Raw genomic sequence first — 24,484 nt, 5'->3', positions numbered from 1 at the left:
TTTTTGTTGTGATCCTAACGAGAATGCCATTGGTAATTCCTCCTGCACGTCCTCCGCCAAGGCCTCCCAAGACAAACTCTTCGTATAGTGCAATAATTGCCAATAATGAAAGTAGTCTTTGGGGAGGAGCAGACCACGATCCTGCAACTTCTGAAACGATTGCAGCTTTCCTTCTCGCGTTAGAATCTGAAGAATATAGATTATACCTCGTGTTTTCCATTGTTCAAAAATTCTATATATCAAGCCAGGTTGAAACTCAGGATTCCCACAGATTGGCAGCAGTGGAGTAACTTTTGGGGAAAATTGATGTAATCTACAAATCCAGTTCCATGCCTTTTGTGCTTGCGGTAGAATGTTTGAAATGTTTAGTATTGGAGAGGCCCCTCCACTCCCATGCAGGCAACTGCTAAAGTTTGTGGGTGTAAACAGCCGTAATTCCATTGCGGTGGCTGAGAAGTCCGCAGAGTTGCGGAACCAATCTGTAACGTGTCTCATTGCACAAGCAATCCCTAAATGTCTCACACTCTGCAAGCCCATTCCACCATATTCCTTCGGTACATACATACTTTCCAGTGGGAATCTCGGCTTTTTTCCCCTCCACAAAAATTTTCTCAACATTCCGTTCACTCGTTTCTCATCCCTATTAGTGAGGTGTAGGGGTAAAGTTTGAAACATATATGACCAGCAGGGAATAATCATCATATTGTACAGTGCTATACGCCCTGACAGAGAGATAGGAAGGCCCCGCCATTGCTCAAGTTTCCTCGCTGTGTCTTTCATTAATTTTTGAATATTTATCTCATACAAACCACTTAATGTGCTAGGGATTAAGACACCCAAGTATTTCATCTCTGTCTTTGCTCTCTGCAGAGAGAAATCGTCTGGGCCGGGGCCATCCAGTCGCTCGGGTAACCTCATTATGCGTGATTTTTCCCGGTTAATTTTAAACCCTGACAGTGTACTAAAACATTCTATCTCCTCGAGTAGCGCTGGCAATGCCACCCTCGGGGACTCTGATATTATCAATAGATCGTCCGCAAAGGCTAACACCTTTACTTTCTCTCCACCAACTGTCACCCCTGGCACCCCCTCTCCCTGTTGAATAGATTTAATCAGGGGTTCAATAGATAACACAAAAAGGAGCGGGGAGAGGGGGCATCCTTGCCTAGTCCCCCTCGCAATAGGAAACTGTTGTGTTCTTGACCCATTAACCAGCACGGCCGCTCGAGGATTTGAGTATAGTGACTGGATAGCCCCATAAACCCAACCCCCCACACCCACATACCTCAACACCGCAAACATATAATCCCATCCTACTTTATCAAAAGCTTTTTCAGCGTCCAGGCTAACCAGCATCGCCTCACCGCCTGAACGCTGAATTTGAGCCTGAGCCAACAGTAGTCGTCTCACATTGATTCCTGAATGCCTATTGCGAATAAAACCCACTTGCTCCTGACCGATAAGACTAGGTAAACACTCCTGTATTCTGTTTGCTAGTAGTTTGGCTAGGATTTTTGTATCAACATTGATTAAGGAAATGGGCCGGAAAGAACCAGCCTGATTCTCCGGCTTTCCTGGCTTCAGCAACAAGGTTATCAGTGCCTCATTTGCATAAGCCGGGAACTGTCCCTGAGCTACCACCTCCTCAAAGTATGAGTGCACGGGGCCTACTATGTGTGGATTCAAGATTTTATAAAATTCACTCGAGAAGCCATCTGGGCCTGGAGCTGAATTCGCAGGGAGAGACTTAATTATATCCTGTAGTTCCTTTCTGTGATAGGCCTATTCAGGACCTTCACCTCCTCTGCCTTCAGAGTCATCATTCTGGCCCTCCGCAAATATTCTGTCACCGACTCCAATGATGGCGGGGATATATTTTTATATAGGTCGCTATAGAATTGCTGGAATACCTTTTTTACTCCTTCCCTCCCATTCTGAATATGTCCATACTTATCTTTCACCGCCACTATCGCTCTAGGGCCACCCCAGGCTTTAACTACTCTTGCTAACGTGGCGCCTGATTTATTCCCATATCTCTGGAAGCGGAATTTCCCAACCGCCAGGGCTCTCAAGGCTCTCTCATGTAGTAGTGAGTTTAGCGTTACTTGAGCTATTTTCATCTGTTCTTTATTATAGCTCGATGGAACCGCCACAAATCGGCGTCTGGCTTTCCCAAGTCTACGTTCTAGATGTATAATTGCCCCGTTAATTTTTCGTTCCCGTTGTGCAGTGAACGCAATCACCGCCCCCCTCAGAACTGCCTTCGCCGCTTGCCAGAACAGCTGGGGAGAATCCCTATGTTCTTTGTTAAATTGTGAATATTCCCCCCAACTCTTCTGCAAATGTAGTTTAAATTTTTGGTCTGATGCTAAGTACGAGGGAAATCTCCACCCTCTTCCCCCAACCCCCAGGTCCCCATCCTCTAAGTCTAACCACACCAGGGAGTGATCCGAAATCTCCTCCAGGCCTATCTCTACCTTGTTCACATAGGGGAACGCCCTCTGATCTACCAAAATGTAATCCAGACGCGAGAGAGTCCCATGGGCCCTGGACAGGTGGGTATACTCTCGCACCTCTGGATGTAACGTGCGCCAAGAATCCACCACTCCAAGTGTCTGGATAAACTGTGTCAGTGCCCTCACCTCCGGGCCTCCCCTGACCGCCCTCCTAGGGGATGAGCAATCCAAACTAGGGTCAGCCACTAAATTGAAATCTCCCATCACAAGCAGCGGCAGAGACCCATGAGGTAGGCATACTTGAATTAGATGATCATAAAAGGATCTGTCATATAAATTTGGACCATATAGCGCCACTACTAAATACTCCACATGTTGTAACCAAAGACGCACCACCACATATCTCCCCCCTGGGTCACTACCCACCAGATGAGTTCTCGCCACTACCCCCTTTCGGATTAAGATTGCAACCCCTCCTTTCCTTCCCTCGGCCGCTGCACCGTGTACTTCACCCACCCAAGTTCTCTTCAACTTTTGTAACTCCTCTTGAGATAGTCTCGTCTCCTGAATACAAGCCACGTCTGCATGGTGTCTCTTTAAGGCTTGTAAAATCTTTGCCCTCTTAACTGGAGATGTAATGCCCCCTACATTCCATGTTATAAATCTAGTCCGGGCACCCCCCTTTCCTGAGTAAAGTTATTTCCATTGTTATCAAACTGCGTTAAAGGATTGGGAGACTCCAGTGCCCAGCTCCACCCGAGCCTCCCCACTCCATCCCCAAATATCTCAAGGACTTTCCCCGTGCATCCAATCCCCTTCTTTTCTATAACTTCCCCTTCCCTCTTCTCCTCCACCCTGCCTCCTCCCAAACTTCCCCCCCTACCCTTTATTCCTCCCCCCCTTATCACCTTTGACCTCTCCTTTCGCAACATCTACTAGGAGAGCTCCGGTCAGTTAATGGTAGGGGCCCCCCTCCCCCATCCCCTTTTCCTCTTTACAATCTTCTCAGCCTAGCTGAGTTAGAATTACATTAATATACTTCAGATCAACAAATCTGCAAACATACAGATCCAAATTAACTCCATAACATTTAACCATGTTACAACTTTACGCAAGCTTTGCTCTAGCTGCGTTGCAGCTGCAGCGCGCCTGCATCCTGATACCAGCACAACCTGCTACCTGTTCATGTATGCCCCTTTCAGCCATTATGGCCAGGGGAGGATGCAGAATTGTCCCGTAGGAGGGTCTGGGCCTCTTCTGGAGATTGATACATCTTCCAGCCCCCCTGTTCCAATACTTTAAGCTGAGCTGGGTACAATAGCATGAATCTTTGGTTTTTCGCTGCCAAGTGGCGGCACAGAGGCCCAAATGCTTTCCTGCACTCCTGTAGGGCGGCAGAATAATCCTGGAAGATTTTTACTGTTGATCCATCAAATGTGAGTCCCATTTGGATCTAGCACCTCTCAGAATTTCTTCTTTGTGTAGAAAATTGTGGACTTTTATGATGACTACTCTCGGTCTGTTTCCCCCTTCAATTCTCCTGCCCAGACGGTGTGCTCTCTTCAAACACAGTGGCCCATTGCTATCAGACAGGGCAAACTCAGATTTAAGCCAACTCTCCAATTGTATGGGCAGAGCTCGATCTGATATTGATTCGGGGATTCCAATCAGGCGCAGGTTAGACCTGCGAGACCTGTTTTCTAAGTCATCTAAATGCTTTGCCTGGGCTCGCAGCAAATTTTGTAAATCCTGCAGCTGTGTTCCTCTGCCCGTGCTTGAATCTTCCAGCTCTGACACCCGTACTTCAAGCTCCCCCGTCCTCCTCGTTGTGTCCCCCAGTAGCGATTCTACTTCCGCTATCTGGTTGAATAACTTTGCCAGCTCCGGTTTCAAAGCCTCTCTTACCGCTTCTGTAATCTGTTGGAGCTGTAGCGGGTGAAATTGTGGAGGGCGCTCAGAGATTGGGCTAGGCGCCATCTTGGATTCTTCCGTCCCTCGATGCTTCTCGGCCGTTTTTTTTCGCCGATTTCGCCGTTGAAGCCCGGGTTTCTTTTGTTACAAAGAGATCCATGTATGTGCGCTAGGTAAGCTTACGTTTTGCAGCTTTTTCGTTCGGTTTTTTGCTCGTTTTACGGGGAATGTAGAAGGGGGAGCCCCGGAGAGAAGTCAAACGTGACTTCCTCTCTCAGACCATCACGTGACCTCTCAATACACTCCTTTTTATATGCTTATATAGGATACAGGTAAATTGACGTATTCACACCTTATTGGATATATGTTTACTACCTCAGTGACCATATATGGTAACATTTACCGTACATGCTTGTTTTTTCCAGCATTGATCGGAAAGCTCAGTCATCTTCTTGCGAGACCACCCAGCTGACCATATCTTCCTGGATGTAACTGATTTTGCCCTGTTGGTAAACCGCACCATCCTGTTTATGAGGTTTTTGCACCCTAGCCCTTCCTTATTTTGCTGCATGGTATGTCCCAACAGCTCAGGAGTCGTACTGGAACTTCAACGTTCTGATTAAAATGCCTGTACTTTTCTTGTCATTTTTAGATCCTGACCCAAAGTCTCAGACCTTGAACCAAGGCTCAGCTATAATAATAATAGCGCCTGCATGGTTAGCACACACGCTGGGTGTGGGCACGCGGAAAGCACTGGCGCACCTTAGTGAACACGGCCCTTGGACTTACAGAGCTACATAAAAAACTACGTATTTTGAAAGTGCGTAGTTTTTTATGTAGCTTTGTGGTTCTGGGGGCCTTGTTTGCTGGGGTGCGTTGATGTTTTTGGTGTGTCTACATTTGGCGTGTGTGCTAACCATGCAGGCGCTATTATTATTATAGCTGAGCCTTTAAAGATTCCCTTGAGTTGTCAATAAAGAATGAGGTAGTTACCTGATGGTTGAAATTTTATATTTAAAGATTCCGTAAGGATATTTGCCAATATATATCTTACTTGATAGCTATATAATTTATGTACATACTCATTTTTATCCAACAGATGATCAATTTGGGAGGAACAGTAAGAGAATGAAAGAGTGCAATGAGCAGCAGATGGAGGAGTTAAAACATAAAGACCCCTCTAGAGACAGCACAGATCCTTCAGCTGATTGTGTGGGAGGTATGAGTAAAGTTACACCACCCAGCATGAAAGAAAAACTTCAGAAAGGAGACAGACCCAACGCATATAATGAAGAAGAGAGAAATTCCAACCATTTCTCAAATCTTGCACAAGATCAGAGACTCAGTGGAGAGAGATTGTTTCAGAGTACTGCATGTGAGGAAAGGTTCTCTGAGAATTCAAACCTGACCAGAGAAAAAATAAATCACAGACACAAGTCATTCCAATGTACTGAATATGACAAATACTTTGCATATAAATCACAGCTTATAATTCATCAGAAAGTTCACAAAGAGCAAAAACCATCAAAATATTCTGTACTTGATGATAGCTTCAGTCAAACAAGTAACCTTAGAACCCATAAAATAATCCATACTGGGGAAAAACATATAAATGTTCAGACTGTGATAAAAGCATCAATCGTACAAGTAGCTTCAGAGTTCATGAGCGAAGCCACACTGGAGAAAAACCATATAAATATTCTGAATGTGATAAAAGATTCAAGCATGCTCATAACCTCAGAATTCATGAAAGAATCCATTCTGGAGAAAAACCACATAAATGTTCTGAATGTGATAAAAGATTCAAGCATGTTCATAACCTCAGAATTCATGAAAGAAACCACACTGGAGAAAACCCATATAAATGTTCTGAATGTGATAAAAGCTTCAATCGAACAAGTATTCTCAGGATTCATAAAATAATCCACACTGGAGAAAAACCATATAAATGTTCTCAATGTGATAAAAGCTTCAATCATACAAGTAGCCTCAGAGTTCATGAGCGAAGCCACACTGGAGAAAAACCATATAAATGTTCTGAATGAGATAAAAGATTCAAGCATGCTCATAACCTCAGAATTCATGAAAGAATCCACACTGGAGAAAAACCATATAAATGTTCTGAATGTGATAAAAGCTTCAATCGAACAAGTATTCTCAAGATTCATAAAATAATCTACACTGGAGAAAAACCATATAAATGTTCTCAATGTGATAAAAGCTTCAATCATACAAGTAGCCTCAGAGTTCATGAGTGAAACCACACTGGAGAAAAACCATATAAATGTTCTGAATGTGATAAAAGCTTCAAGCATGCTCGTAACCTCAAAATTCATGAAAGAATCCACACTGGAGAAAAAACATATAAATGTTCTGAATGTGATAAAAGCTTCAATCAAACAGGTAACCTCAGAGCTCATGAAAGAATCCACATGGGAGAAAAACCATATAAATGTTCTCAATGTGATAAAAGCTTCAATTGTACAAGTAACCTCAGAGTTCATGAAAGAATTCACAGTGGGGAAAGCTATATAAATGTGCTCAATGTGGTAAAGCTTCAATCAAAAAGGTCACCTCAGAACTCATGAAAGAATCCACACTGTGTAGAATCCATGATGGCTATGTCTCAGACAAGTAGAAAGCTCAGTGTAACATGGGTTAATTATAATAAATTGCCTTAAAATATGCAAAATTAAATGCTAAATTGATCAAGTGTGTTAACTTCATCATGAAATTATAGCAAACCACATGAACAGTATGCTTTTCCTATTCTCAGGATACCAACAATGAATATTTCAAAAATGAAGTAAGTATGAGGCATAGCAATTTCTGTCAGCTTCACCAAACATTGTGTGGGTATCAAATGTGGTCTAAGAGTTTCTGTAAAGCCTCCCTAACCACGTGCAAAGCCTCATCTTGAGGGATACAGGTGTACAGGGAGCGGACATCCAAAGAGGCCAACAGAGCAGGGGTTCAGAACTGTCCCAAAGACTCCAAAAAATGTAAAAAAAATGAGTAGCCTCCTGTGCATTCTAATATAGAATTTCTAGCCAATTCTGTAGGATGCTGTGGTGGTTTTAACAAATCTTTATGAATTTTGGGCAGAACAGAAAAAATAGGAACCTTAAAATTCCTATACGTCATAAACTGGTATTCTGCTTTCATTTAAAAAAAAACAGCTTGCAGGTACTTGGGATTTAGATTTGTGTCTTCAGGTGTGCTACTTCTTAAATGATTTTTTAAATTACTCTTTTCTATGGTGATTCTGTAAGGTTCTTCCTTTATGTGGACTGGAATGTAATGATGTGGGTATGCTTTGTTTTGTACATTTTTCTTTAGTGTTCATTGTTAATACATTCATCAAAGTTTAATAAAAAAAAATAAAAAAAAAAGCTTGTAAACCCTCCCGGGTGTGGTTCACCACCAGGAAAGCTACATAGTCAGAGGGATCTTCTTGTAATAATAAATAAGCAAAATAATCTGCTGACTGCCAATTCACCTCTGACATAATATTCCCTATCCAGGACCACTGTAGGCAGACCCTAATACACCAATATACAAAGATGCACATAAACTCTACCAACTCGTGAACAAGTTAATAGACACCACACCGGTGACCACGGCCGGCACAGACATCCCATCGGCAGACAACCTTGCCAAATACTTCAATGAGAAAATTATAAAACTATGATCCACTTTACCACTCAATACCACTGATCACAAAAAATTATGGAATGCTTGGACCCAACTCCCGGTGAATACCCAGGAGATCGAACCTGGACTAACTTCGATCTGTTAACCGAAGAAACCATCACTCAAGCAAACAAATTCTGTAAAACCCACTCCAAATTGGATATTTGTCCCATCAACCTAATAAGGTTCGACCCCCCCCCCCCCCAATGCTTCATAACAGACCTCACATCACATATGAACTACATGTTGCAACATAGACTGTTCCCCAAGGACAAAGGAAATATACTTCTTACCCCTATGCCCAAAAACTTAAAGAAAAAATTAAACGACACAACCAACTATCGACCAGTAGCATCAATCCCCCTGGTAGTCAAACTAATAGAAAGTATGGTAACCAAACAACTTACCAACTACCTAAACAAATTCACTATACTACATGAATCACAGTCAGGATTTCGATCCAACCATAGCACTGAAACATAAGTACATAAGTAATACCACACTGGGAAAAGACCAAGGGTCCATCGAGCCCAGCATCCTGTCCACGACAGCGGCCAATCCAGGTCAAGGGCACCTGGCAAGCTTCCCAAACATACAAACATTCTATACATATTATTCCTGGAATTGTGGATTTTCCCAAGTCCATTTAGTAGTGGTTTATGGACTTGTCCTTTAGGAAACCGTCTAACCCCTTTTCAAACTCTGCCAAGCTAACCACCTTCACCACGTTCTCCGGCAACGAATTCCAGAGTTTAATTACGCGTTGGGTGAAGAAAAATTTTCTCCGATTTGTTTTAAATTTACTACACTGTAGTTTCATCACATGACCCCTAGTCCTAGTATTTTTGGAAAGTGTGAACAGACGCTTCACATCCACCTGTTCCACTCCACTCATTATTTTATATACCTCTATCATGTCTCCCCTCAGCCGTCTCTAACCACTCTCATAACCAAATTTAAACAATGAATTGCAACTGGAAACAATGTGCTTCTCCTACAATTTGGCATGTCCAGCGCATTCGACATGGTCAGCCACCAAATACTCTTGAACATCCTGGACTACTTCGGGATTGGAGGAAACGTACTTAGATGGTTTGAAGGCTTCTTAACAGCAAGAACCTATCAAGTGATATCAAAATCAAAAACATCAACACCATGGAAACCTGAATGCAGAGTACCACAAGGATCACCGCTCTCACCAACTCTTTTTAACTTAATGATGACACCATTAGCCAAATCGCTATCCAACCAAGGACTCAACCCGTACATCTATGCAGACGATGTCACGATATACATCCCATTCAAACAAGATATAACTGAAATCCAGTGGCGTAGCCAGACAACCAATTTTGGGTGGGCCTGAGCACAAAGTGGGTGGGCACAAAATTTTCTCTCTCCCCCCTCTCCCCCAGCACTTCCCAACTCAAAATATAAATACTTTAGCTGATGAGGATCCCCAATCTCCGTCAGCTGGGGACTTCCACCAGAGATGGCCAGAACTCCTCCCTGCCAAGCCCAGCAGGCAGTAGCAACTCCTCGAGCCACTGATGCCAGCACCCCATACATGCTTAGTTGTCAGTGGCTCCAGATGCTGCCCCCATCTGCCAAGCTTGGCGGAAGGCAGCTCCGGCCAGCCCCGGAAGAGATCCCCAGCTGGCAAGGCTTGGGGATCCCCACTAGCCACAGCAAGGTTCAGGACTGCTGTTAACCATGCTGGTGACCAGGGCAGAAAATAAAGAAGCCCTTTCCCCAATTCCCTCTCCTATCTCTTCACCTGCCATTACAGTCACACTGACAGACCCTCACAAATTACAGAACAAGGGATCACAAATTAGAAATAAAAATATGTAGACAAAATTGAACTGGGAGCCCTCAGCATGCACTGCAACACTGTAGAAAAAAAAAACAAAAGTGCATCTCCTTTTCTACTTAACACAATAAAAAGACATCCACTATGCACATTTCCCAAAGCTAACATATTCCATTTAAAACATTCAAAATAAAATGATTTTTCTACCTTTATTGTCTGGACATTTTATTTTTCCATCATGTTGGTTCCAATTTCTCTTTGCTGCTTTCCTGCCTTCCAGCAAAATATCAGTCACCCTCCCCCCCCCCCCCCCCCCCCCCCCCCCCGAAACAGACCTTTCCTATGGATCAGAGCTATTTACTAGGTCATATGAAGTTATAAACTGTAATAAAGATAGTAAGAACAAAAAGAGGATCCACTACTCCTTCAAGGGAACACAAAGGCCTAGGAAGCAGCCCAACTTTAAATCAGAGAGCAATGTCAACTCCGTCCATCCCCCACCCCAGCAGACACCAGACTAAAATCCCCAAGTTTAGTGAGCAACGGGAACTCTCTGATCGTCTGAAGGCACAAACGGGAACACTGACACTTCTAGAAAAGGGTCATCCACCCGAAGAGAATTCCCTGGCCAAACCCCCCCCCAAAAAGCTATATCATCTAATAAGGTGAAGTGGAAGGGGTCCGAGGTGCAAGAACTAGATATCTGCTTTGGGGAATGGCAAGAAAACACAAGTGGAGAGACAGATTTACTAACCAGCTTCATGAAAGGAGCAAGCCAAAGAGCAGCTCTCGACCGCTACATAACGGAGAATCATACTTGGCCCGTGTGTTAAAAAAGACCAAGCTCTCTCTCTCGCCGTTGCTACATCTGAGAGAGCTAAAACTTCACTGCCTCTTCTTAAAATGAGAAAGCCAGCTAGGTCAGAGCTGCTAGACAGGCCCCCCCAGGCCCACAACCCCTACAATCACTGAGCGGTGACCAACTACAGCGAAGAAGCAGACCTCACACCTCCGATCTGTTACCCCGCCACGAGTCGACGCCGAAGGAAGCAGTTGTGTAGCGGTGGCAGCATGCGGCTCCGCTGCAGACGTCCAGCGGGGATGGAAGGGGAGGGAGCAGGCCGGGAGGAAACAAAACCTGCGCGGTGCGCCGGCGGGTGGCTGGGAGGAGGGAGCTGAACTCGCGCTTTTTCGTTGGCTGAGTTGCACCGTTGCTGGGTGGGCCCGAGCCCAAAGTGGGTGGGCCCAGGCCCACCCGTGGCTACGCCCCTGCCGAAATCACAAATGAAATCACTCACAGTCTCCAAATAATCAACTCATGGGCGGACGCATTCCAACTAAAGCTAAACGCAGAAAAAACACAATGTCTCATCCTGTCCTCACAATACAACACAAACAAGCCCAATACCACAAATACCCCAGACTACACCCTTCTGGTCTCAGACAGCTTGAAAATTCTGGGAGTCACAATTGACCGAAATCTCACACTCGAAGATCATGCGAAAAATACAGCAAAGAAAATGTTCTACTCAATGTGGAAACTTAAAGGGATCAAACCTTTCTTCCCAAGGGAAGAATTCCGCAGCCTAGTACAATCAATGGTGCTAAGCCATCTAGACTACTGCAATACCATTTATGCTGGATGCAAAGAACAAATCATTAAGAAGCTTCAAACCCCTCAAAACACAGCAGCCAGACTCATATTTGGGAAAGCGAAATACGAAAGCGCCAAACCCCTAAGAGAAAAACTACACTGGCTCCCACTAAAAGAACGAATTGCGTTCAAAGTTTGTACCCTGGTCCACAAAATCGTTCATGGGGAAGCCCCGACCTATATGTCAGACCTTATAGACTTGCCTACTAGGAACGCAAAAAGATCAGCACGCACATTCCTCAATCTCCACTACCCTAACTGCAAAGGGCTAAAATATAAATCCACATACGCGACCAGTTTCTCATACATTTGCACCCAGCTATGGAACGCACTACCGAAGGCCATAAAAACAACGCAACACCTAACTATCTTCCGAAGGCTACTGAAAACAGATCTGTTCAAGAAGGCATACCATAAACATCCATCTTAAATACTATATAATAAGACTATACACGACTAGACACAACCGAAATCTTAACACTTGACTGATTAACCTCTTTGCTATTAGTGAACAAGCACTACCACTTCAATCCTTATGTCGAATATGGTCTCTCCATAGTCGATGACCTAATGTATGTTATAATCCAATTATTACTCAGGAACCTTCATGCAATACCATAATGTATTCTTCTTTACCATGTATGTATGCACATGGTATATATATATACCATGATCTGTTCCATGTATGTTATGTTCCATGTATGTTACCATGCATGTATGCACCTTACGCAACAACATTTGTAATTCTGTTACCTGGAAATGGCAACCGCCATTACGGCAAATGTAAGCCACATTGAGCCTGCAAATTGGTGGGAAAATGTGGGATACAAATGCTACAAATAAATAAATACCACCCATACGGTAAACACAGACCATCAACAATATTTTTATTTATTTATTACATTTGTATCCCACATTTTCCCACATAGCAGTAGGTTCAATGTGGCTTACAATATGAAACAATATTTCAATATGAAACAAGGGATCATAATATCACAATTCCTCATGTACAGCCACAAAACAACCTATTAGGGTGGATAGTGTTCACAGTGAACTCCTTCTACTAATGACTAGATAGAGATAAGAGTTTTCAACTTTGGTACAGTATAAGTCATCACAAGAACAAAATATAAGAAAACCAATGGACTGCATTAGAGGCTTATAGCCCATTTAGTTATGTTTAAAAGAGATCTGCATGAAACAAAATATTTATTTTTATTTTTATTTATAAAGCCTCTCTCTCTCTGCCCCAATCCAGTATTGCACCACTGTCTTGCCCTTCACCACCATTCAACATTGCCCCTATGCCTCCCCATCTCTCTCTCCTCCCTTCAACATCTAGCATCATCACCCCGTCCCCTCACCAGTTGTTCAACAAAGCAATAAGAGACTGCATTACTATGATGTTCTCTATGTAGTATTATGTGGGCCCAGAATTAACTTGGATGGGCCCTTCCACCCCCCACCCTGTAGATACAATATATTTTTTACCTTCCCCTCCCCCAACATTTCTCCTTCCCTGAGGAGAATCTACTACTACTACTACTACTACTTAGCATTTCTATAGCGCTGCTAGGGTTACACAGCGCTGTACATAAGTACATAAGTAATGCCATACTGGGAAAAGACCAAGGGTCCATCGAGCCCAGCATCCTGTCCACGACAGCGGCCAATCCAGGCCAAGGGCACCTGGCAAGCTTCCCAAACGTACAAACATTCTATACATGTTATTCCTGGAATTTTGGAGTTTTCCAAGTCCGTTTAGTAGCGGTTTATGGACTTGTCCTTTAGGAAACCGTCCAACCCCTTTTTAAACTCTGCTAAGCTAACCGCCTTCACCACCAAACAAGGGGAAGGACAGTCCCTGCTCAAGAGAGCTTACAATCTAAAGGTAGTAAACTATGTAGTCAGTGTAGGTATCATGAATGGGGAAGGTGGTTAGGCGCCAAAAGCAAGGGAGAAGAGATGGGCTTTGAGTAAGGACTTGAAAATGGGCAGGGAGGGCGCATGGCGTATTGGTTCGGGAAGTCTGTTCCAGGCATAAGGTGATGCAAGGCAGAAGGGGCGTTGTCTGGAGTTAGCGGTGGTGGAGAAGGGTACAGATAGGAGTGATTTGTCCTGAGAGCGGAGGTTACGGGTGGGGACATAAGGAGAAAGGAGGGTGGAGAGGTAATGGGGGGCTGCAGATTGAGTGCACTTGAAGGTCAATAGGAGAAGCTTGAACTGTATACGGTAGCGGATCAGGAGCCAGTGAAGCGACTTGAGGAGAGGGGTGATATAAGAGTATCGGTTCACGCGGTAGATAAGACGTGCGGCGGAATTTTGGACAGATTGGAGGGGGGATAGGTGGCTAAGTGGGAGACCAGCGAGGAGAAGGTTGCAATAGTCAAGACGAGAGGTAACGAGTGAGTGGACAAGGGTTCGGGTGGTCTGTTCAGAGAGGAATGGGCGAATTTTGCTAATATTATAGAGGAAGAAGTGACAGGTCTTAGCTGTCTGCTGGATATGGGCAGAGAAGGAGAGGGAGGAGTCGAAAATGACTCCGAGATTGCGGGCTGAGAAGACAGGGAGGATGAGGGCGTTGTCAACAGAGACAGAAAGTGGGGGAAGAGGAGAGGAGGGTTTGGGTGGAAAGACAAGGAGCTCAGTCTTTGCCATGTTCAGTTTCAGATGCCGGTTGGCATCCAGGCAGCGAATCTCTTGCACGTAGATACATAAAATATTTTTTAACTTTCCACTCAGCTTCTGCTTCTCTCACCCCACCAACATTTCGCCCTCTCTCCCCAACTCCCCGCCCGTAGATATATAAAATACATGTTATACCTTCCCTCCCAATCCCCATTTCTTCCCCAATACCCCCTCCCCGGCCCCAGCAACTCCCTCACTCTCTCTGAAGTTGACCCCACCCCTTCCCGAAGTATTGGTCTGCACCAAAGTTCCCTTTCTTCTTCTTCTCCTCCACCGGCGGCCTGGTATCTGCCCCCCCCCCCGTCTCAATGTACCGCAGAGGCGCTGCCTGCAGCAATTCATTTTCGCTGTTTGCACCAGTCCAGCCAGAAGGCTTCGCTTTGCTGCGTTGCGCAAGACTGGCTGCGGCCTCTGGGTGGGATGTTAATTCCGGCAGAGCCGGAACCGCTGGGGAAGGAGCCTATCGAGTCAGGCAGGCAGCTGCAGCCAGTAACAAAAGAAATGAGCCTGGGGGGGGGGGGGGGGGGGGCACACACCAGCAGGGAGAGGAAAGTACAATTTTGTTGTTCCTGGCTGCCCTGCTGAATTCAAGGAGAAGGCAGGGAAAGCAGGTCACAGTTGGGGAGGCTAAGCCTCCCCAGCCCAAGCCTCTTATACGGGGCGCCTATGCAGGAAACCCATTTGTCAGACACAAAACACCAAAAACTGCAGAGGGACTGGGTAGGCCAATGTGCGTTTTCTTCCTACACTAATAGGAGGTGTGGGGTGGCCACCCTTATTCATAAACAAGTGCCCTTCGAATTAGCAGCTAAGGTGGGAGATCAGGAAGGATTGTATGGGAAGAAGATACTCTTAGTAAATGAATATGCTCCCAATTACTCAGAAGGGTTCTTTCAAACTGATTTCTACAATGCTCAAATTTCCCTAATTATCAGTTTATTTTAGGGGGGGGCGACTTTAATTTAGTCGCTGATATAAGCAAATGGATTGCAGTCCCTTAAAATATGTAAAATGAAGGGATGATGGTAAGGGAGTGAACCTGTTGGACAGCTGTTGAATTCTCCATCCAGGGGATCATGATATTATGTTCTACTCCCACCCACACCAGTATGTGGCAAGGCAGAGGGATGCAGAGATTCTTAGGTTAACAAAGCTTTTAGTTTAGTTTATTGGCATTTGGTTTACCGCCTTTACTAACTTAACAGATTAAAGCAGTTTACATAAAATTAAAACCAGCAGAAATGGAAAAGAGCTACAGTATTCAAATAGGAAAGAATAAAAACATCATTCATACAAGAGAAATTAGAATTAGAAACAAGATCAACAGCATGGGGAAAGGGGCAGACGAGGGAAAGAAGCAAGGAGGGGGGATAAGGTAGTCCTGAAATCTGGAAGGTCCAGAAGGTCCCATCTGTATGCAATCTTCTCTTTGATTAAGATCTCCAGCACTGGCTTCATAGCGCGTCTCTGAGCTAACGTAAACAAGGAATGGTCCTGATAGACTGACACTTTAGCTTCATTATAATCCACAGATGATAGTTGACGAGCACGCACCAACAAGCTCTCCTTAAAAGCAAATGAAGAAAATCTCACTATAATGCCCCTGGGTCTATTATCCAGTGTCTTCCCCAAGGCTCTATGCGCCCGGTCTATTTCCACTCCACCTGAATCCAGAGTGTCGCCCATGATGTTTACACATAGTAAACGCACTATGGCAGGAACATCTTCCACGTTACCATAAATGGGACTGAGTGCTAATGTGAAGAGCCAGGTTTTTAGAGTTGTTTTAAATTTGTCAAAGGATATTTCACCCCGAATCTCCTTCAGAAGCGAATTCCAATTAGAAGGGGCTACAAAAAAGAAGGCACAGCGACATGAGGATTCCATATTGGCCTTTTCTGGACCGGGTAGAACCAGCCAATGGTTATTTATTGAATGCAGGGTACATGCAGGAGAGTAGGGAATGGTTTACGTGGAAAGATAGCCGGGAAGACCAAACTGAAAAGCCCTAAAGGTAAGTGTAAGGTGCAGTGGCGTTCCTATGTAAGCTGCCACTCGGGGCAGATCACTGCTGCCCACCCCCTGGCGCATCACCCCCCCCCCCCCCCCCCAGTGCATCACCTCCTTGTGGTGTAGGAAGCAGTCCCATTATGGCTGTCAGCTCCGCCAGTTCCCTGGAACAGGAAGTAACGTCAGAGGGAGCAGGGAACCGGCGGAGCTGACATTCTCCGAGGACAAGCAGGCTGCTTGTTCTCACATGTGGGTCGATGTCCGCATCGACCCAGGAATCAGCAAATTTTTGCAAGCAAAAAAGTAAAGTTTTGCCAGAGTCTTCTGGTGCGTGTGCAGCGTGGACTGATTTCCCGCCCGTCGCATGAGCACTTCTCAGTTTTTCTTTCTCCGCATTGAGATGCGACAGCTTTCGCTTTCTGCTCCTCTCAGGCCCAGGAAGAGTCTTCTTCGTTTGCGATTTTGTTCACTTCTGTTTTTTTGTTTTTTCTTCACAAGATAAAAAAAAATAAAATAAAAAAATAAGGTTCCCGTAGTTTTCCCTTTAGTTTTTTTTCCCTATTTCAAGTTTTCTTTCTTTTTCGTCGGTCGGGTTCTCCCCTTTTCTCTTTTCTGCCTTTTTCTGATTTTTAGGCACAATCACGTCTTTTGATTTTGCCGAAGCCGTTTTTCCTTCCATATCCTTGAAGACGCCCAGCGACTTCAAGCATTGTACTGGGTGCAATCGGACTATATCAGGTACCGATACCCACACCTGGTGTATTCAGTGCCTTGGGCCCGACCATAGCCCAGATGCTTGTAGTCTGTCCTTGTATGAAGGAACGGACCCAAGCATCTTGATTGAGAGGCCCAACATGAAAAACTTTATGGGGCAGTCAGGTCCTTCGACGTTGACATCGGTACAGAGGTCGGTGGCGTCGGCATCGAAGGGAACATCGGCATCGGGGAGAGAGGTAATGGCTGCTATGAGACCAACTTGTGCTGGAAGCAGTGAGGCATTGAGTGGGTCTCCACCTGCCTCGAGGCCTCCTGTTATGCAGGCCCCCCAGGACCGGCCTTTGTCGGACCCGGCCCCGAGGAGGCATGAGGATTCCACGTCCTCATCGTTACCAAGGAGTCTCGATGATGGGCGTCGAGCAAAGGCAAAGAAGCACCATCATCATTCTCCTTCAATGCACGGTACTGGGAGCTCTGGGATGTTGAGAGAGTCGACACCCGAGAAGCGTTGGCACCGAGAGGATCGCTCACCCTCGATACAGGAGGTGCCGATGCGTCGGTCTCCTAGCAGCCCGATGCCTGCTCCCGAGCCTCCACGGATTCTGACACCGCCTGTCCCACCCACCCCGCAGCCTTCTCCGATGGCGGCTCTCAACAAGCACATCCGGGCCTTGTTTCTAGAACTTCTGGAGGGACTGCTACGTCAGTCAGCTTCAGTGTCACGGGTGCTTGCGCCTTCTGTACCATCTGCTGCAGTGGTGTCTGGCCCTTTACCTGTGGTGAGGTCCCCGACCATGATGCCGCCTGCGGCATCGGCGTCGGCTGCCACCCAGGTCGACTCCCCTTCGACATCGGTGGAGGGAGCTTCAACGCAGTCAGACAGGGCATCGACCTCTCGACATCGCCATAGAGGACATCGTTCCTCGGCGTCGAGGCAGGTCCAGTGTCGAAGCACCTTAACTCAGGTTTTATCCGACACTGAGCAGGAGCATTCATGGGAGTCAGATGAGGATCCCAGGTACTTCTCTTCTGATGAGTCCTTTGGAATTCCCTCTGATCCTTCCCCTCCACTAGAAAGGAGGCTGTCTCCACCGGAGAGTCTGTCCTTTTCCTCTTTGTCCGGAGAATGGCTACGGCTATTCTCTTCCCTTTGGAGGTTGAGGATGAGCCCAGGACTGAAATGCTCAAAGTCTTGGATTATTTGTCTCCACCTAAAGAGGCTGTGACAGTTCCTCTGCATAAGGTACTGAAGGAAGACCTTATTCAAAACTGGTCAGCCCCTCTGTCTGGCCCCGTGGTCCCGAAAAAAGCTGAATCCCAGTATCAGATCCACGGTGAACCTGGGTTGATGAGGTCTCAGTTACCCCACAATTCCATGGTGGTGGACTCCGCCCTCAAGACAGCCAAGAGTACTAGAGACTATGCTTCAGTGCCCCAAGGCAGAGAAGCTAGGACTCTTGATTCTTTTGGGAGGAAGACGTATCAGGTCGCTATGCTCGCTGCCAAGATCCAGTCATACCAGCTCTTCACGAGCGTACACTTGCAGGACTTGATAAGTCAACTGTCCAGCTTGGTTGAGACACTCCCTACGAAGCTGGCCGAGCCTTTTTGAGAGGTGGTCAGGCAGCAGAAGGCGTGTCGCAAGTTCCTGGCCAGGGGTACTTTTGACGTGACATCCAGAATCGCTGCTCAAGGTATAGTGATGCGCAGACTCTCATTGTCTGGCTTCTTCCTTGGAAGTACTGGGTTTGTGAGCCCTTGGACCACTACCGTGGAGCGGCAGTGGCAGGCAAGGTCACCTTCAAAGCAGAGACGAGGCAAGGCTGGACTGGAACCCTGGACTGGAGTTCTGCACTGAAATACACAGGACTGGAACGCACCGGATGGGTGTGCACTGGACTGGAACCCACTGGACTGGTACACACTGGAGTGGAGCCCACTGGACTAGAACACACGGGACCGGAACCCGCTGGACAGGAACACACTGGACCTAGGCTTCACCTACGCTTAGCCACCGTTCCCTGAGGGTTGAGCCCTCAGGTTCGGGCAGCTGGCAGGGCTTACAGGAAAACCGGAACTGGAACTAGCAAGCAGGAAAAACAAGAATCGGGATACAGAAGTGCCCCCAGACACCTAGGCAAAAGCAAGGCAGACAGGCAGGGAATGTCCAGGTTCCGGCAATAGTCAGGTCTGGCCACAGGCAGAGAATCTCCAGGTTCAGGCAGTAGTCGGGTCAGGCAGCAGGCAGCAAGTATTGGGGTTCAGGTAGAGAGTAGTCAGATTCAGGCAATGGTCAGGTCAAGCAGCAAAACTATGGCTGGAGCTCCAGTAGCAAGGAGTACTGGCAGCGGACAGGACTAGGGCTGAAGCTCCAGAAGCAAAGGAAAACACACACGGGAAAACCAGAAAGCTAAACACAAGAAAACTAGTAAAGCTGTACACAAGCTAACAAGAAAGCTATGCCCAAGCTAACTAGTCACAAGCTAGAAACCCACACTAAGCAAAACACAGGAGAACTAGTAAAGCTGTACACAAGCTAACAAGCAAAGCTATGCCCAAGCTAACTAGTCACACGCTAGGAACTCACACAACACAACACACAGGAGAACTAGTAAAGCTGTACACAAGCCAACAAGAAAAGCTATGCCCAAGCTACTAGTAACAAGCTAGAAACTCACACTGAACTGGACAAGGTAGCAGTGCACAGAGCACTCCAATATACCAGGGACCTTAGACGATGCAAAGGCAAAGGCTGCAGTCTCTAAGTGATTAATAAAGCCCTTCAACACCTGAGGAGCAGCTGCAGCCATCAGTAAGCAACTACGGAGGCTGTCCAGGCACAAACAAGAGAGACAAGTCCAGCAGCATGGAAGAACCAGACTGGACTAGGCTAAAGTCTGGAATGGGTAGGAACAGTAAGACAAACTATGGCAGCCACTAGCTCTGGCCACCAGCGGGTGAGAGGAGCACAAACCAAGGAGCAGGCAGAGCACACACAGAACATAGAGAGACTTAGCATACCTAGGTGCAGCACAGAGGAGCAAACAGAGCCAGGCTGGAGACAGAGGTAGAGCTAACTCAGGCAGCACCCCCAGGTGCAGTAGAGTGGAGTAATTAGAGCCATGCTGGAAGCAGCCAGCACACAGAAGGAAAACTACTCCAGAAAGGATAGGCAGAAGCCAGCTTAGAAGCTGACCCCCAGAAATAAGGTAAGTCTGAGGGTGGTCATGGCCACAGACGTGACAGCCATGGCTGCGTGTCTCTGACTTGGATCATTCTGTCCAGCAGTGGATGGCGGATGTTCCTTGCTGGGGGGAAAATCTTTTTGGAGAAAAAGTAGAGGATCTAGTGGATCAAATCAAGAAGCATACTGATGCTATGGATTCTCTCTCCCACCGGGCGCCTTCTGCTACTGCCTCCTCATCTAGGAGGTTTTTTGGAGGGAGGAGGAGTGCCCCCTATACCTACTCTAGGCGTAGGTACACTCCTGCTTTTTGACAGCCTGCCCAGGCTCAACCCCAGCGCGCTCGTTCTTGTCAACAGCGTGCGCCTAAGGCCCATTCTGCTCCCCAGCAAAAGCAAGGGACGGGCTTTTGACTGGCTCCAGTTCAGCATAGCCTCATTAAAAGTGTCCATTCCAGACGATTCACCAGTAGGGGGGAGGTTGATGTTTTTCACCGAAGGTGGCCTCTCATAACCTCCAACCGGTGGGTTCTGCAAATAGTCCGGTTAGGATACATTCTCATTCTGGAATCCGAACCTCCAAATTGCCCACTGGGAGCTCAATCTTACAGTTCCCAGCACAAACAGGTACTGGCAGAGGAACTCTCCGCCCTTCTACAGGCCCAAGCGGTCAAACCCGTTCCACCAGGGGAAGAAGGGCTGAGATTCTATTCCAGTGTTATGACTTGGGGAAGTGAGCCCTTGTGCCCCGACTGAGCACGGCGTAGATGGAATGAAACCGCACTCGGTCAGGCAGCCAGAGAACCCCTAGCTTCACCTGGGCAGCGACCGCTGTTCTCCGGGAGTTGAGCCCCCAGGTGCAGGCGGCCACCGGGACTTCCGGAACCGGCGGGGTTGAGCAGCCACTGACCAGACAGGCAGGAGAGCAGGTACAGTCCAGGACCTAGAGAAACAGCAACACAACGGATAGTCAGGATTCAGTCCTGGGTCTAGGCAGGCAGCAAACAAAGAGAAGTCAGGATTCAGTCCAGGGTCTAGGCAGGCAGCAAACAAAGAGAAGTCAGGATTCAGACAATGATCAAATTCGCTAAGACACCAGGAAACACCACGAACTCCATCGAAGTTGAAGCCGAAGCAACCTGCTGACTGAGTTCTGCTCTTTAAGTAGGCTTCTCATCAGAGGATCCCTGCCACAGCTGTCAGGCGAGGACTCTCATTGGGCACACCCCATAAGGATGAGCTTCCCAAGATGGCTGCCTCTCAGGAACAGATGCAAATAAACTTCTCAAGATGGCCGTCCTCAGGAACTGCTCAAAATGCACCTCTCAAGATGGCCGCCCCTCAACTGAACCTTCCAAGATGGCCGCCACCAGGAGCAGCCCAGGTAGGAGTGTAACAGAGTATAACATCCAGGTACTTCCTTGTGCAAAAGAAAACAGGGGGGATGCGTCCCATCCTAGACCTAAGGGGCTGTCGCGTTCTCGAGGGCCTTGGCATACTGTCAGGTCCTCAAGGCAGCACTGGGAATCGTGAGCCCTTGGGCCCCTGCCGCGGAGCGGCAGAGGCAGGCAAGACCGTCTTGGAACTGGACGTCCGGAAGGACCGGACCGGAAACTCTGGACTGGAAGTAGGCAACTGAACCGGCAGAACAGGAACCGCTTCACCTGTACTTAGCCACCTTTCTGCTAGAGTTGAGCTCTAGCGTGCGGGCGGCCGACAGGACTTGTAGGGCAAGGCCGGAACTGAAGATCCAGAGGACCCACCTCGGGTCTAGGAAACCCAGGGGAACAATACTAGACTGCACTAAGCGCTGCACGCAGCCGCTAAGCCAGACACACCAGACAGACTAGACAGACAGAAGTTTATCAGGAGCAGGAACTAGGGCAGACATGCAAGCAAGGAAGAAGGGGAGACTGGGAATACCCCCTGGGCAAACCCACTAGCTAGGTCGAGGCAGGTAACAGGAGAAATCCCCCAGAAGATACACGCTAGCTAGACAGATACAGGAATCAGGATACATAAGCAGGGATCCGGATAAGCACACAGGATATACAAGCAAGGCACAAGGTAGACGCATGGGACAGAAGGTAGCTAGGCAGAGCGGGAAACCGGATTACACTAGCTAGCCAAAACCAGGACTCAGGACGAACAAGCGGGAACCAGGATGTGCACACAGGATATACAAGGTTCAGGATGTGCACACAGAATATACAAGCAGGGAGTAGGTCAGGCTACAAACACAGATGGGGAAACCCGGACTGAGCTGCAGAGGCTACCTCCACAGCGAAGGCAGAAGGACTAGCAGCCAGGATGTGCACACAGGATATACAAGGTTCAGGATGTGCACACAGAATATACAAGCAAGGAGTAGGTCAGGCTACAAACACAGACGGGGAAACCAGGGCTGAACAGCAGGCTCTAAACATAGACTAAAGGCAGAAGGCTAGTAGCCCACGAAGAAGGGCAAGCAGCCCACAGATAGGGTTACCATATGGCTCCAGAAAAAGGAGGACGGATTGAGCCAGCCGGGTTTTACTTCCACTGCTTTCAATGGAAAGCAATTGCTTTCAATGGAAGTAATTGAGCCAGCCGGGTTTTACTTCCATTGCTTTCAATGGAAAGCAATGGAAGTAAAACCCGGCTGGCTCAATCCGTCCTCCTTTTTCTGGAGCCATATGGTAACCCTACCCACAGATACTGGGAACCGAAGGGCACTAGCCCACACAGAAGGGCAAGAAGCCCACAGATACTAAGCAGAAGGGCAAGCCCACAGGTACTAAGCAGAAGGGCAAGCCCACACAGAAGGGCAAGAAGCCCACAAGTACCAGACAGAAGGGCAAGCCCACACCGAAGGGCAAGAAGCCCACACAGAAGACAGGCTTAGAAGCATCGCAGCAACACACTAACTAACCTGTCGGCCTCTGGGCATGACACCAGACAATGACATCATGCGAAGGCACTGACTGCAAGCACAGGCCTTCCTTATAAAGGAACTCACTGATGAGTCACCACCAGCAGGACAGAAGCAGGAAGTTCCTTGCCTCCAACCAGAGGTTTGACACATAGAGGAAGTGAGCCCACAGGAAGGACAAGCAGGAGCCATCTTGGATACTGGCATAGAGGAGGAGGCGGCAGCCATCTTGGAAGAGGCATAGCCCACACAGGTGAGGTCCAGTAAGGCAATCAGCACACAGAGCCAGAGAGAAACTAAGACAGACACAGACACAGAGACAAGCAGAAGCCAGCACAGCCACTGACTCCCAGAAACAGGGTAAGTCGGAGGGTGGTCACGGCCACAGACGTGACAGGGGCCTGAACAAATTTCTAGTTCGAGAAAAGTTCAGGATGGTTTCCCTGGGCACCCTTCTTCCCATGATTCAAGAGAACGATTGGCTATGCTCTCTGGACTTAAAGGATGCTTACACACAGATCTCGATACTTCCAGCTCACAGGAAGTATCTTCGATTTCAGATGGGAACTCAACACTTTCAGCACTGTGTGCTGCCTTTTGGGTTGGCGTCTGCACCCAGAGTATTCACAAAGTATCTAGCGGTAGTCGCAGCGTCACTACGCAGACTGGGAATACATGTGTTCCCTTATCTCGATGATTGGCTGGTGAAGAGCACCTTGAAGGCAGGCGCTCAGCAGTCCATGCAAATGACTATTCAGGTGCTAGAACTACTGGGGTTCGTAATCAATTACCCCAAGTCCCATCTCACTCCAGTCCAAAAGTTGGAATTCATTGGAGCCCTGTTGAACACAAAGACAGTCGAGCTTATCTTCCCGAGGCAAGGGCAGACAACCTCCTGTCCCTGGTGTCCATAGCTCAAGCGTCTCAACAGGTCAAGGCTCGGTACATGTTGAGGCTTCTGGGCCACATGGCCTTCACAGTTCATGTGGCTCCCATGGCACGCCTACACATGAGATCGGCTCAATGGACCCTAGCTTCCCAGCGGTACCAAGCAGCGGGGAGTCTAGAGAATGTAATCCAACTGTTCACCAACTTTCGCAATTCTCTTCAGTAGTGGACGATTCGATCCAATTTGACCTTGGGGCGTCCATTCCAAATTCCTCAGCCACAAAAAGTGCTCACGACAGATGCATCCCTCCTGGGGTGGGGAGCTCATGTAGATGGGCTTCACACTCAAGGAGCCTGGTCCTTTTGGGAAAAAGGTCTTCAGATCCATCTCCTGGAATTGCGGGCGATCTGGACCGCTCTAAAGGCTTTCAGAGACCGGCTGTCCAACCAAATTATATTGATTCAGACAGAAGATCAGGTTGCCATGAACTACACCAACAAGCAGGGGGGCACCGGATCTCGCCCTCTGTGTCAGGAAGCCGTCCAGATGTGGCTTTGGGCTC

General features: G+C 47.3%; 1 protein-coding gene across 1 annotated transcript in view; it reads left to right on the top strand.

The window, feature by feature from the left end:
* LOC115463703 (zinc finger protein 208-like) overlaps positions 1–24,484 on the top strand; it is a 216,776-nt gene that overhangs the window by 69,455 nt on the left and 122,837 nt on the right. Inside the window, 1 exon segment of the mRNA XM_030194420.1 lies at positions 5,974–6,799. Coding sequence (XP_030050280.1) covers positions 5,974–6,799 — 826 coding nt within the window.

Source organism: Microcaecilia unicolor, chromosome 2 (assembly GCF_901765095.1).
Source record: "Microcaecilia unicolor chromosome 2, aMicUni1.1, whole genome shotgun sequence".
Taxonomy (NCBI): Eukaryota; Metazoa; Chordata; class Amphibia; order Gymnophiona; family Siphonopidae; genus Microcaecilia; species Microcaecilia unicolor.
The sequence above is the reverse complement of the archived record's forward strand: the minus strand, read 5'-3'. Positions and strand labels throughout refer to the sequence as shown.